We start from the raw sequence: 15,296 nt of genomic DNA on the forward strand, positions 1-15,296 counted from the left end.
AGGAACCCACGACCCAAACTGCTAACAGACATTTTAATGAGTGCACAGCGCATATAAAAACAAGCTTTCCTGAAGGCCCACATCGGGGTTTATTATACACAGATACCGTCTAAAAAAGTGGTGTTACCTGCTCAGGGGTTGCTGGCTAAAGCGTTTAAAAGGTATGGGAACAGGGGGCTGAAGTCATTAACAGGGGGCTGGGAGGTAGCAATGCCACCTCCTTGGATCAGGAAAGTTCCTGTTTGTTATGCAATGTGTGCATTTCATTATTTACACGATTTCATTAGGCGACCGGGAGCTGTGTACACAGCCAGCCAGTCCGCACCAGCACCCCGGGGTCTGAAACTAAAAACAAATGCGCTTTATTGCCTTTCACTACGCTTGCCTCGGAAATATATTGTTTTTAATGGAAAAATATCCCCAAATTATATTTACTTCTCTAGATTAAAACAACAAAACATTTTTTTTTTCTTAAATGTTTTTTAGGAACTACAAATTTCGTGGAAGTTTTTCCATACTCGTTTCCACTGTGTTGCAAGGACAGATAGAAAATCGATCCTCAGTAATAAAGATTCCGAGTGGGGGACCGCTCTTTAGCGTATGCGCCTTCCCAGCCCTCTCTCTTCCCCTGCCCTAGGCAATCCATCTCTCCTCCACGACCCCCTTTCTTTCTTTCTTTTGGTAGTTCCTGGAGTTCGGATGAAAATAAGTAAGAGTAGAAAGGCCCTGGCTGGGCCCTGCACACCAGGGTCCTGAGGACAGACCCCGGGTGACTCACGGGGCGGTGGAGGGCAGGCGGGAGGCTCAGGAAGGGCGGCGAGAGCGGGGAGGGAGCGGACCCAGCGGCTTCCGAGGTTTCTGCGCGGTCGCCCAGGGCCTTTTCCTGCGGTCCCCCCCTTACCCTCCCCGCATCCCCCGCCTCCCCCGCCCCAAGACAGGCCACCAAGCCAAGGGGGCGGGTCCTCCTGTGCCAGACACGCCCCCGCCGGGTTTATAATTCGCCGCTGTGGCTCCCGGGGCTGCCGCTGCCCCGCGCTCCGCCCAGACTGGGGCCGCGCTCCCCGCGCTGACCGCCCGAGCGCCCCGGGCCCGTCGCACGCGCTTGCTCACACCCACGCGGCCACCCACACCCGCGCCCACACCCCTCGCCTTTCCCCCCGAAGGCTCTCGCCCGTCCACCTGCGCTCCCGCTCGCACACGCGCTCCCCCACGCGCGCCCCGCCCCACGCGCCCGCGCTCCCGCTCCCCCTCGGCCCGCTGACCCCGCGGGGGCGCAGGCACCGCCAGCCAGAGCGCGGAGGACCCACGGGCTCCCCATGGCTGACCTGAGCTTCATCGAAGATGCCGTGGCCTTCCCGGAGAAGGAGGAGGATGAAGAGGAGGAGGAGGAGGGCGTGGAGTGGGGCTACGAAGAAGGTAACCCGCTCGCCGCAGCCGCAGGTGGACGTGGCCCGGGTCCCTGGACGGCGCCTCGGGGGCTGCGCGCCGCGTGTGTCCCGCCCAGCGCGCGGCTCCGCACCCCGCAGCTCTCTCGCGCTCCCAGCACCCCCGGGTCCTCGCTTTCCCACGTGGGTCCCTTGTCACTTTCCCGGTCCCCCCGCCGGTTTCGGGGCACAGGGGCACAGGGTGGAGGGCGGGCCTGCTACCTGTGTCCGCGTTGGGAAGCCTGGCCTTACTGCCCGGCAGGTGTTGGCACTGCCTCCACCCGGAGGGCGAGCATTACAGCTGCGGCTGGGACATTATCCTGTTTTCTGAGTAGTAAGAGGAACGGCGCTACCTTTTGCTCCACCCCTTGGGAACACAGTGTTGGTGGATCTGTTCGTGTCTTCTTGCGAGGAGTTCGCTGGCGGAAGCATGTATTTCTGCCTCTACTCTTTCCCCGAAGGATGCTAGCAAGGCTCCGCTCATGCCAGACACGTCCTCAATTTCAGGCTGAGTCAGTGGCTTGGCGAGAGGGGGGTGGACTCTTTTTAAAAAAGTTTAGATTCCTCAATTTATCCCTGAAGATGTAGGTCTCTTCATGGAGCCGACCCCTGGTGCTGATGTTGACTACATCTATTGAAAAAAAAAAGCGTAGTTTATAATTTTAATTACAAAAATATGGAAAGAGTATATATGAGTGAACACATAGGTATGTGTACATGTACACTTCAACATATGGTATTTGCATTTTTGAGAAGAGATGTTTATTCACTAGCATCAGATTTATTGTTTTGGGTTCTCACTAAGCATGTGGAGAGTTACAGGGTTTTCCCCAAGTATCGCACATAACGGATGAGCAGAGAAAAACTTTGTGGTATTACTTTTTTTCTGATCCCTTAAAGATGACCTAAATTTCTTAATCATAAATTACTACCCCTTTGTGGACAACTACAAGCAGAATATTTTGTTAGTTCAGGATTTTGTATGTAGTATTGGAGACTATTAGATCATACAAAGTATAAATGCAAAAATTCACACACATTTACCATAGTTCATCTGTGTAGAGATGGTAGTCATAATCCTCTTAATGATGTCAAGGATTATAAACAGTTTCAACTAGCTTTAACATGTTAACTTTTACTGTAACTTTTTTTGTAACCTGTTATAAATGTGCTTCATTTTGTCCTTAGGTGTTGAATGGGGGTTGGTGTTTCCTGATGCGAATGGGGAGTACCAGTCTCCCATTAACCTAAATTCAAGGGAAGCCAGATATGACCCCTCACTGCTGGATGTCCGCCTCTCGCCAAATTATGTAGTCTGCCGAGACTGTGAGGTCACCAATGATGGACATACCATTCAGGTTATCCTGAAGTCAAAATCAGGTATTTTAGAAGATGCTCTGCATACTCTCGTAAACTCAAGTCATCTTGGGGCTGTTGAACTCTCCTTTAGCTTGCATGACCTTAAGGGTAGAACTAACATAGCTCTATTGTCAGGTACCCTTATATGTTACAAGGTGCATTTTGGGGAATTATTTTTGAAAGGATGAGGTCATGAAGATGCCAGTTTGGTTGTTTTATGTTGTATGATGTTACTCGAACAATCTTAGTTGGTCAACTTACACCTTGTGGGATTTGTAGACAGGTGTACACAGGTGTACACAGGTGTATCAATCTGCATTTTGTCCTAAATTGTTGATTAGCTTAAATCATTTGGATAATTATAATTCTTTGTTTTACTGCATTGTAAAACTAAAGATTAGGATTTATTGACATTATCTGGCATTTAATGTAGACTTTCCAAATTTATTTTTTCTACTATGTTAATGACAAGAACATTTTTAATGAATAGCAATCAAAAATATCCTCTAAACTCAGCAAAAGATTTAACTAGTAAACACAGCTTTTGCTTTTATGTATTTATTTTATTTTTAAATTCCCCTTCTCCCCATCTGAACCTATTTGAGGTGGATCTGAAATGTTTTGTAAAAAGGGTGTTGGGCAGTTACCAAGGGAATTGGTTTTTAGCCTAAATGCGGGGAAGAGGAAAACAATTCTAAAAATTAGCATTAATATTATGCTATTCATAGTGAATAGTTACTTATTTCCCTCTTAGGAAGAGTGTAAAATTAGAAATGATAGGAAGTACTTACTAGAGACCAACTATGCTCAAATTCTGGGTCAATACGTTTGATATTTTAAAACATAAAATCTTGAGATTACTTATTAGGCTGGGCAGGTATTGAAGAACAACTATGGCTTTTTGACTCATTGTGAATGTTCCTGAGCTTTAATTTAGAAGCCATGAGGTAGTCAGAGGTTCATGCAGCCCTCTCTGCCTTTCTGAGGTCAAAGTATGGGCATCGCCCAAAACAGAGTCTAGGCTGCATGCATACTTAGAGAGACAGCTTCAGATGCAAATTTGAATATAAATCAGAGTATTTGTGTAGGGGGGAGTTACCTATGAAGGGACATTATGTATTATTATTATTATTTTAAAATATATTTTTATTGATTTTAGAGAGGAAGGGAGAGGGAGAGAGAGACAGACACGACAGTGATGAGAGAGAATCACTGATTGGCTGCCTCCTGCACGCCCCACACTGGAGATCAGCCCGCAGCCCAGGCATGTGCCTGGCCAGGAATCTCAAACCGTGATCTCCTGGTGTATAGGTTGATGCTCAACTACTCAGTCACTCTGACCGGGTACAGTATGTATTCTTTTAAAAATGTACAGTAAAATTACTGAATACGGACTTCTGACCTATAAAAACATTTTAAGGTAATACATGTGTGTTGGTGTATTGACATGCTTTCGTACTGCTGGAAAGACAATATTTCTCTATCTGTACAACAGAAATGCATTTCCTGTCAGGCACTACTGTGAGTCAGTGTTGGTTGTATATAGATGGACAAGATGGTTCTTGAGGATTCATAGTTTAGTAGGAACACAATCCTTTAAAGTACTAGGGTTAACACGACAATGGTGTTAGAAAGCTTTATGAGAGCACAGAGGAATGACTGAGTACAAATGCTGTCAGTTAAGACACAGCGTGCGTCTGTCCTGCGCTAAGATCAAATTGAGGTTAACGTTTTCTTCTGGTAACTTCTCAAACACTTCCCTTGGCCGCCTCAAAAAAGAGATTGTCCAGCACTGTGTTGGCCCTCTCACCTCAGGTATGTGTCTTCCTCAAGTAGCTTTCTTTGCCGGTTGATTCTTCTCCATCCTCCACCCCTGATCACTGAGGAAGAGCCGTCTGTTGGTCTGTCTAGGCCTGTTTTGGATACACAGGCCCCAGACCCCTTCCTCCTGTCTCCTCAGGGGAAACTTGCTCCTTCAGATGCCCATCTCCTTTCTGCCTCTACGATAACTTCTTCAGTGTTTCCCCAAACTTAAAGTAACAAAAAGTTCCATGTCTGGACCAGTTTGTTTATTTATTTTTCTAGGATATTTGAGCTTCTTAAAGGGATAGGTTGCAAGCCCAAAGCCCCTGCCGTTCATTTATTTAATGCAAGTTTTATCAAAATAGAGTCTAAATAGAATTGAAATAGTTGACTCGTACTGTATTTCTCTCTGCCTCGGGGTATAACCTGCTCCTCCCACCTAACACTTTCTGTCCTGGTGGCAATCACTTTCAGCCCTTAGCTGTTTCTCCTGCTGTCACCGCCATTCTTCTTAATACCGGGAGAGCTGTGGGCTCCCTTTTCTGAAGATGAGGCCAGTTCTCTTATTCCCCTCCCACATCGTGGTTTGCTCTCCATTGTCCCTATACTTAAATTATAATTTCTACAGAAGTTAATACTCAGTGTTCTTATTATGATTGTGTAGCTATTATTTCTGGCTGAGATTATAGTCTATTTTCTTTACTGAATAACATGCCCCCCCCCCCGAGTTAATGTATTTTTGTTTTTTTACTTTTTAAATTGATCTTTCATGATTTCATTTTCAAAGTCTCTGACAGATGGCAGATCTCCCTGGTTACTGACACATATCAGGTTATCCTTCCCTCCCTCTCATCCATCCCTTCCTCCCCCACCCTCCAGGCCTCTCTTCCATCTATTCCTGCCCGGCTGGTCCCTTTGCTCTCCAGGCCTGCTGCACGGCCATGCCCTGCAGCTCCCTGGAACCCAGGCCCAGGAAGTCCCTGTGCTTGTCTCCCGTGTCCAATCCTGTGTTTTCTAGATGCTGTGATGTGCTCTTGTGGGGTCGTTAACTCATTTCAAGGGGTGTTCTAGGTTTATTCCCTTCTGCAGTTCATCCTCTAGTAACCTCCCGAGGAGAAGGGCACGTGAGGGTAACTGTTGGGAGACCTGTGTGTTTGCACGTGTCTCACTTGTATGGAGTTGGCCTGGTCAAAGCAGCCCGGGCTGGAACGGTTCGCCCTCAGATGTTGGATGTCACTGCTGCATTACCAGGAGCTCTTCTGCCCTCCAGGGTTGCTGTCGAAAGGTCTAACCTGCTTGTTAATTCTTTTATATGACCTTTTCCCTCCTCTAGAAGCTTTTACAATTTCCTCTTTGTGGCGATTGCTTTGAGATTTTACAACCCTATGTTCTGTTTGGTTCTTTTTTCACTCTGTGCTGGGTACTAGGTGGGCTGCTTCAATCAGGATTTCTCAGAAGTTTTCTTATATTATTTCATGGATAAGTGTTCTGATTTTTCCTTCTTCTTTCATTCAATCTTATTTTTTGTTTGTCTTTTTCTTCTACTTTCTGTAGTGTCCTCAACGTATATCTTTTAGATTTCCTACTGAACTTTTAACTTCTGCTAGTTATTTTTAATTTCTGAGAAGTTGTGCTTATCCTAGGAATTGTTTTAATTTTTAACATCCAGGATCCAGCATTTATTTCATGAGTGCAGAATCTATCTCCATTCTTTGTGTATTGCTTTTTCTTTTCTTTTAAAAAAAAATCTTTATTGTTGAAAGTATTACAAATACCCCTTTTCCCCCATCGACCTCTCCCAGCCCGCTCGCGCCCCCACCCCCAGGGCTTCACCACCCTATTGTCTGTGTCCATGGAGTATACATATATGCGTACAAGGTCATTGTGTTGCTTTTTTTTCTCCATCACGTGTTTGTTTATTCTGGGTTCCTTCTTCTGTTTGTTTTGCTCTCTTTTGTTATTGGAGGTTTTCTCAAATGTCTAGTGATAGCTGGCTCATGGTTCATTTTTTTTTTAAATATATTTCTTTATTGATTTCAGAGAGGAAGGAAGAAGGAGAGAGAGATAGAAACATCAATGATAAGAGAGAATCACTGATTGGCTGCCTCCTACATGCCCCCCACTGGGGATCGAGCCTGCAACCCAGGCATGTGCCCTTGGCCGGAATTGAACCTGGGACCCTTCAGTCCGCAGGCAGACGCTCTATCCACTGAGCCAAACCAGCTAGGGCTCATGGTTCATTTTTAGGAGTGGGTCTGAAGAGGGGATTAGAAGTTCTGTGCGCCTGGGCAGGAATATGGCCTGGTGGACGTCACAGGAGTGTAATGAGGTAGGGACCTGGCATGTTGTAGGAGGAGCCTTTGTAGGTTTTGTCTGTTTCTCTGGGGCAGGGCGCGTGGGGGCTCACAGCTGGCTGTTTGCAGCTGGTTACTGACCACAGGCAAGAGTGTCATCAGAGTGCACATCTGTGACAGCTGGTGACCCTGCATTGGCACATCATCATCTGCGGAAGTCCACAGCTTACCTGAGGGATCACCGTGGTGTGGTACACTCTCTGGGTTGGAACAGATGGAGAATGACATGTCTCCATCCCTGTGGTGTCATTCAGAGCGTTTCACTGCCCTCAGATCCTCTGTGCTCCACCTGTTCCTCCCTCTCTTCCCAGCCCCAGGCAGCCACAGATCTTTTTACTGTGGCTGTCAGTGGCCTGGTCTCCATTGTCTCACCTTTTCCAGAATGTCACAGGGTTGGAATCATACAGTATGTAGCCTTTTCAGTTTGACTTCTTTCTCTTAATAATATACATTTATGTTTTCTTGGGTGCTGGCTTTTTAAATAGAAGATTCATAGAATAAGCACAGTTATTTTAAGAAATCAAACTCATTTCATACACCCCACCCCACTGAAACATCTGGCCTCACGGAGGCTGTCAGTGGCCTGGGCTACTTTGTTCTTTCTTTTTGTTTTTTCTTGGTTTGTTGTTGCTTTGTTTATAGTAACAATAAAAAAGAATTGCCAAAAAGAGTTACAAAAGTTGTAGCATAATTTAAGTGGTGACACTTACTAAATTAAAGCTTTTAACATAATTTTGATGATATAGTGCCTGTATATAAACCCATCTGGATATATTGCCTTACTTTAAACTTGAGACATGCCCTGAGCATGAGCCCTTCACTCCCAACCCCTGCTGGAGCTCCCAAACCAAGGTAATTGATGATCTTCTCATCCCACAACCAGTGGACACTTACAATTTCTTTTTTTTAAAAATATATTTTATTGAATTTTTACATAGAGGAAGGGAGAGGCAAAGAGAGTTAGAAACATCAATGAGAGAGAAACATCGATCAGCTGCCTCCTGCACACACCCCACTGGGAATGTGCCCGCAACCATGGCACATGCCCTTGACCGGAATCGAACCTGGGACCCTTGAGTCCGCAGGCCGACGCTCTATCCACTGAGCCAAACCGGTCAGGGCTCTTACAATTTCTTCACATACTTTAATTCTGCTGCATTTGCAGTGGGCTTTCTGGAAACTCTCTCTCAGATTGGTCTCTGCGACACATCACCTCCTGATGTTTCTTCTTCTTTTTGATTATTGCCTGTTCTCTTCCAGTTCTTGATTCTCCATTTCATTAAATAATGGGGTTTCTCAGGGTCTCCTCCTTGGCCCCCCTCTCTTGTACAACATGCATCCGTAAGCAGTGCACTCATGCAGACTACATGCTATCGGTTCAGTGTTCTGCTTTCCAGTAAGACAGCACGTGAGTCTGGGAAAGGGGCTAAAGTCATAGAGTCTCGGAGTGCAATGGGCCCTGGAGGGCGGCCAGTGCAGCCTCCCGTCTGAGGTCCTCTGGCAAGTGGCTGAGCGTCCTCAGCTTGAACAGCGCGGGAGAGGAAATTCATTCATCACTGAGAAAACGCATTTTGTTTTTTGAGTAATTTCAAAGGTTGAAAAGTTCTGTGATCTCCCTCATTGTTTCCATTTCAGGGTTCTGGACATACTTAGGACAAATGTAATTGTGATTTCCACAGTGTCATCCTTTAAAATATTGACTGCCATCATCATATTATGAAAATGCCATTTTTCCTTTTGAACATATTCGTTTCTTCAGCTGTTCCTCAGACACAGTCTTTCATTCATAAGTATTTAGTTATTGATCATTTACTACAGGAATTACACACCTATCCCTGAGTCCAGGCAGGCACCACAAGTGAGAGCAGCCAGGAGAGCAATGGCTGTTGACTCTCTGCTTTCTGTGTCGTGTTTGGAGGCAATAGGGACTGGTGGAGACTGTGGGAAACTAGCACACCTCGTTTGCCAGATGTTTAATGTGTCAGGAAGAGGTGGAGATGTGGGCCTGTGAACCAGACACACAGCCACTGGGTTCACCTGGCCTGGAAGGCGCAGTCTGCAGTCTTTGTTTTACCTTAGGCAAGGTGCTCCATGCTTTGGGGAAGGTAAGCACAAGTCACACCCAATGCTGCCCCACGAAGGTAACAGTGGTAGGTTGTGAAGAATAGGTGTACAGGGGGAGATTTAAAAAAAATATATTTAATTGTTTTTTTGCAGAGAGGAAGGGAGAGGGATAGAGAGTTAGAAACATCTATCACCTGCCTCCTGCACACCCCCTACTGGAGATGTGCCCACAACTAACGTACATGCCCTTGACCGGAATCGAACCTGGGACCCTTCAGTCTACAGGCCAACGCTCTATCCACTGAGCCAAACCGGTTAGAGCGGGGAGATTATTTTTTTTGCCTGAAATTGTTAGGGAAAGATTTGGGGGAGGAAGTGGCATTTGAGATGATCCTTGAAGGGTAAATAGCATTTGGATCTGGGAGAAAGGGATGAGTGGGAAGGGAGAGCAGTATGCAGAAAAGATATGGATACGGGAAGGTCTAGAGATTGTACAGGGAAAACACATCCTTAAGGCACATCCAGAAGAAAAGTTTTGTTCATGATAAGTGAGGTTAATAGAAAATATAATGGAGAGGGTATGTTGGAGCAAATTCATGAGGGACCTCAAACCAAGTCTACCGAGTATAACCACTTTTTATTTTCTGTCGGATAATCAGAATGTTGCTTTGGGGAAATTAACCTGGCAGCGCTGAATAAGATGGGATCTGGGGAAATTGGGAGTCATTTTGGAAGTTATTGGGTGAGACTCAGTTTACCAGGACTGCAGCTACTGTGTTGGCAGCGTCAGTGGGAGGAAGGGATGACGCGAGAGATTTCGGACGTGCCACCTACGGACGTCAGGGGCTGGCTATGTGGACCAGGGGCGAGGAGGGTGGGCTGGGGTGGAGCCCCTGCGACTGGACCATGTTTTGGATCCTGTCACTGTTCTTCTCCCTCTGCTCTGAGCATATTTCAAGGTGACAGAGTGCCTCCGACGCGGAGTTGAGCACAGGTTCATGTTCCAGGTGGGACCGACCAGGCTGTTGGCCCGTTGTCTCCCTCACTACGGAGAATTTCATTAATGCTCCCGCATGTGTCTCTATGGGACACATGCATCACTGTTCTGTGGGAATCGTAGCAATTTAGTGTACACAGACACATTTAAGATGGAACATACTTATGGTGATATAGAAAGCAGCTGAAGTGTAAAAATATAATTATTATAGGTTTCTCGCCTGAGTGGTTTGATACTTAACGTTGTGAAAAAGTGTGAGACTGCCCAAGCTTGTGCAATAATAGGACGTCATTCCATCTGACGGAAAGCAGTGTGTTAAGGGTGATGGCATTGTTAAAGGGCCATGGGCATGGGAGAAATTGCTAATCAAGGTAGGTCACTTGTGCCCTTCCCTGCAACTTATTATAGAAACCCTAATTAGAAAATTCCACTCCTGGGTCTTTTATAATTCTCAATACTAATTTTAGGCTAGATTACTTTTTTATTATTAATCATACTTTAAAAAAAATGACCACTTTTTATAGTGCTTTTTAGCAGCCTTGCTGATTTAAATATGGGGCTGTCAGAAATACCTTAAAAATTGTTTTTTTCTCATCTTCAGGCCCGACTTTGGCCGCCAGTGACCTCTAGCTTCATTCTCTTGGGACACATTCAAGCTGCTTCCCATCTCGGAGCCCCTCTCAGCCTCCTCTCTCTGCTGGCCTGCGCTTTCTCACTTCTCGTAGCTTCCTTTTCAAGGCTCTGCTGGGCAATTGTCTCCTGTGCCAAGTTCCCTGACTTTCTGATGCCCTTGGTTCTGGCTCAGCCCTTGCTGGGTGTTCTCCTAGTGCCTTATGCACTTTCCCTTACTCTTCTGATGCAATTTGTGTAAACTGTTGAATCCAGCTCCATAAGCACTGAGAGGGCCCCGCCAGCACCGCGGCTGTATCCTCTCTCTGTGAACTGGGTGCTTGGCACAGGGCATGGCGTTCATCTTGCAACGCTCATGTTGAACTCAAAGGCATGAGGGAGGTAAGCCTTGATGGACAATAGCCTTTGAACTATCTGGCAGATTTGTTTTCAGTGAAAGGAGAGAGAAGCTTTGATAGGTTGAGGTAAATATATCTATATCATGTCTTTATGAGGTTCCCAAATTTTGGAGAAGGATCTCTTTATATCTCATTAGAGGCCCAGTGCACGAAATTCATGCATGGGTAGGGTTCCTAGGCCTGGCCGGCAATCAGGACCGATGGGGGCCTTCCAGCTGCTGGCCGTGACCTTCCTTTGTTCTGTGCTGCCCCCTGGTGGTCAGCGCATGTCATAGTGAGCGATCAAACTCCCTGTCTCCCAGTTGAACTCCTGAGGGGGCACTTTGCATATTAGCCTTTTATATATATATACTAGGGGCCCGGTGCACGAAATTCGTGCACTGGGTGTGTGTGGGGGGGAGTGTCCCTCAGCCCAGCCTGCCCCCTCTCACATACTGGGAGCCCTCAGGCGTTGACCCCCATCACCCTCCAATCGCAGGATCGGCCCCTTGCCCAGGCCTGACGCCTCTGGCTGAGGCGTCCGGCCTGGGCAGCGGGGACCCGCAGCTGCAGCGGCCCCGTGATCGTGAGCTCTGCTTTAGGCCCAGGCAAGGGACCCCTAGCTCCTGGGACTGCCAGCTTCGACCGTGCCCAGCTCCCATCGCTGGCTCCACCCCTACTTCCTGCTATCACTGGCCAGGGCGGAAAAGGCACCTGATTCTCCGATCATGGCTGGGGGGCAGGGCAAAGGCGGCCCCAGGGCCACCTTTGCCCTGCCCCCCAGCTCTTAGCTCCCCCCTGGGTTTCCGATCACTGTCAGTGGCAGGGGGCTTCTTCCTGCTTTCCCTTTCGCCTCCCTGCATTGTGCCTACATATGCAAATTAACCGCCATCTTGTTGGCAGTTAATTTGCATATAGCCCTGATTAGCCAATGAAAAGGGTAGCTCGTACGCCAATTACCATTTTTCTCTTTTATTAGTGTTGATACTAGAGGCCTGGTGCACAAAAATTTGTGCACTCGGGGGGGATGAGGGGTCCCTCAGCCCGGCCTGTGCCCTCTTGCAGTCTGGGACTCCTCAGGGGATGACCACCTGCTGGCTTAGGCCCTTTCCCCAGGGGATTGGGCCTAAGATGGCAATCAGACATCCCTCTGGCAGTGCGGCAGCCGTCGGGGGATGTCCACTTGCCAGCGGGGAGCAGGCCTAAACTGCAGTCAGACATCCTTAGCACTGCTGAGGAGGCAGGAGAGGCTCCCACCACCACCACCGCTGTACTGGCAGCCATCAGCCTGGCTTGTAGCTGAGCAGAGCTCCTCCCATGTGAGAGCACCCTGACATGAGAAGGCAGCTTCAGCATTGAGCGTCTGCCCCCTGGTGGTCAGTGTGTGTCATAGTGACCAGTCATTCCCAGTCCTTCTGCTGTTAGGGTCAGTTTCCATATTACCCGTTTACTATATAGGATAGAGGCCTGGTGCATGGGTGGGGGCCGGCTGGTTTGCCCTGAATGGTGTCCCGGATCAGGGTGGGGGTCCTGCTTGGGTGCCTGGCCAGCCTGGATGAGGGGATGATGGCTGTTTGCAGCTGGTCACACACCCTTCAGGGTGGGGGTCCCCTTTGGGGTTCCTGGCCAGTCTGGGTGAGGGGCTGAGGGCTGTTTTCAGGCTGGTGGGCGACTGAAGCTCCCAACCTCTCTTTTTTTCTTTTTTTTTTAATTCTGGGATTAATTTACCTTCTATAGCTTCACTGGAGCTGAGAGCAGGCTCCAGCTCTGAGGCTGTTGCCGGCTGAAAGCAGGTACCTGGGTTTGTTTAGATTCTATAATTGAAACTCTGTTGTCATCACTGGCCGCTCTAAGCTCTGAGGCCAAGCTGGCTGAAAGCAGGTTTCTGGGGTTTGTTTAGGTTCTATAATTGCAACATTGTTTCATCCGGAGCTCAGAGCTGAGCTGCGGCAGGCGGGGAACGTTTACTTCCTCCATCACTGGAGTAAGCAAGCCTCATGTTCCTATTCGCTTCAGCTGCCTGGGTGCCAGCCGCCATCTTGGCTGGCAGTTAATTTGCATATTGCCCTGATTAGCCAATGGGAAGGGTAGCGGAGGTATGGCTAATTACCATGTTTTTCTTTTATTAGATAGGATAGATAAGCATAGTAGCTGTGACTACTGTATTAAAATGGGTGCAACAGCAATGACATCAGTTTATTTTATGTTTTTCCCCCCACAAGTTTGTTATTCTAAGGAAATGCAGTATGTCATCAATACGAGTTTCATTGTGAAACATTTTACTGACCTTAATGACATCACAACTAATTAACCTGCCATATGGTGACACACTATCACACAGCAAAATTTGATAATCATAAATATAGGGGAAGTGTACACCTTTGGGTATGAGTGGTCTCCTTATTTTAAGAAAAGCTATACAGAGGCAGAAAAATGCCCTTATGCGGATGTTGCCAAATGGGTAAAACAGAGCTACTGTTTATTTTTAGTCTGAAAACAGTCATTCTCAGGGAATGCACAGGTAATACTTACCTGGCACCTCCTAAAATTCTGCAGTCAGGATTTTGTCATTCCTTATGGCTTTGTACAGCCGCGTGATTTCAGTGCGGTTTAACTTTGGAATATTCATCTGCGGCAAAAGTGAAAGGCCCCTAGCGCCTGATTCCTCTTTGTCACCTCTCCCTGGGGACCAGGCCTGGGCAGAATGCTTCCCTTTTTTGTACTCATTGTAAAAATCCACGAGATCATGAAATGTCTCTTGTCAAGATCAGTATTTCTTGCCCTGGCTGATGTGGCTCAGTTGGAGCATTATCCTGTATACCAGAAGGTGACAGGTTCGGTTCTCTGTCAGGACATATAGCAAGTTGTGGGTTCAATTCTGGTTGGGGCGTGTGAGGGAGGAAACCCATCGATGTTTCTTTTCTTCTCTCTGTCGCTCTCTCTGCCTCCTTCTCTTCCCTTCTCCTCCCTCCCTTCCTCCCTGCTTCCTGTCTCTCTCTAAAAAAGAATCAGTGTATCTTAAACAGTGTCTGGTACAATGTATGTGATGAGTGGATCCCTGTGGGCCTTGAACTTCTCCTATCAAGGCAGATCTATGGAGTTTCCAGGTTCTTTTTCTGGTCTCCTAAAGTCACTGTCAACATCAGTTATAGCATTCATTTTTTTTTTTTTTTAAATAAGAAAGTACCAGTAGATTGCTCTGTAGTGTTTCAGAAACGTGTGTGTGTGTGTGTGTGTGTGTTGAGTGTGTGCGTTAAAGAGGTTCTGGAGAATTTTAAAAAAATCCTCTCCCATTTCACATGACTTTATTTCACAATATTTCTTTCCTTCTCCTTAGCAATGTGGAGCCGAGCTCCTCTAAGACAATTTTCACCTTTAGAAAGTAGAACGCACCCCTGTGAAGCGCTCAGGCTGTGCTGGCACATGGTGAGGGGTGTGTTCTCCAGTTCTCACGATGAGGCTGGGGTTCAGCCAGGGACTTCCTTGCTTCCCCCCTCTTTTTGGTTTGGGAGGTGGGGTACACTGTGGGTAGACCGCAGGCCTCTTTCTGGGTTTTCTTTAAGACCAAGTTAGGACAGCTGTGGGGAAGGAAGAGAGAGTTTTGAGATTATTCAGAAACTGGCACCTGGTTGAAAAAGAAACATGTCATCCCTTCTTCCATCACAGCTGGGTGTTTATTGAAGATGCTCCGTGAGCCCCACTGCAGCTCTGGATATCTGTGACCCTTTGTGATCCATGTTCTTAAATTTTTTTATTGTGCCCTAGCCGGTTTGGCTCAGTGGATAGAGCGTTGGCCTGGGGACTGAAGGGTCCTGGGTTCAATTCCGGTCAATGGCATGTACCTTGGTTGCGGGCACATCCCCAGTGGGGGGCATGCAGGAGGCAGCTGGTCGATGCTGCTCTCTCATTGATGTTTCTTGCTCTCTGTCCCTCTCCCTTCCTCTCTGTGAAAAATCAATAAAATATATATTAAAAAAATTTTTTTTTTATTGTCCTGGGAAATAGAACTGCAGTTTAGAACCCTAGGCTTAAAGAACTCATTGTTCACCTGGCCACGGTGGCTTAGTGGTTGTCGACCAGTGAACCGGGAGGTCACAGTTCGATTCCCTATCAGGGCACATGCCTGGGTTGCGGACTCCATCCCCAGTGTGGGGCGTGCAAGAGGCAGCTGATCAATGATTCCCTCTCATCATTGATGTTTCTCTCTCTCTCTGAAGTCAATAAAAATATATTTTAAAAAAAGAAGTCATTGTTTTTCAGGTCATCTTGCAGGTACTAACATTTGGTT

At 47.1% G+C, this 15,296-nt stretch overlaps 1 protein-coding gene across 5 annotated transcripts in view; it reads left to right on the plus strand.

Moving 5' to 3' along the window:
- Nucleotides 1-1,024: 1,024 nt before the first annotated feature.
- The window catches only part of CA8 (carbonic anhydrase 8), a 95,482-nt gene continuing 81,210 nt past the window's right edge, over nt 1,025-15,296 (plus strand). For all 5 annotated transcript variants that reach the window (XR_009449701.1, XR_009449700.1, XM_059673118.1 and 2 more), the window contains exons 1-2: nt 1,025-1,416; nt 2,613-2,804. Coding sequence is in view for 3 of the 5 variants with exons in the window: in XM_059673118.1 (XP_059529101.1) it covers nt 1,317-1,416; nt 2,613-2,804 (292 nt within the window). In the remaining 2 variants the exon portion in view is untranslated. The remainder of the gene's footprint in view (nt 1,417-2,612; nt 2,805-15,296) is intronic.

This window comes from Myotis daubentonii, chromosome 17, assembly GCF_963259705.1.
Source record: "Myotis daubentonii chromosome 17, mMyoDau2.1, whole genome shotgun sequence".
In the NCBI taxonomy this organism is placed as follows: domain Eukaryota; kingdom Metazoa; phylum Chordata; class Mammalia; order Chiroptera; family Vespertilionidae; genus Myotis; species Myotis daubentonii.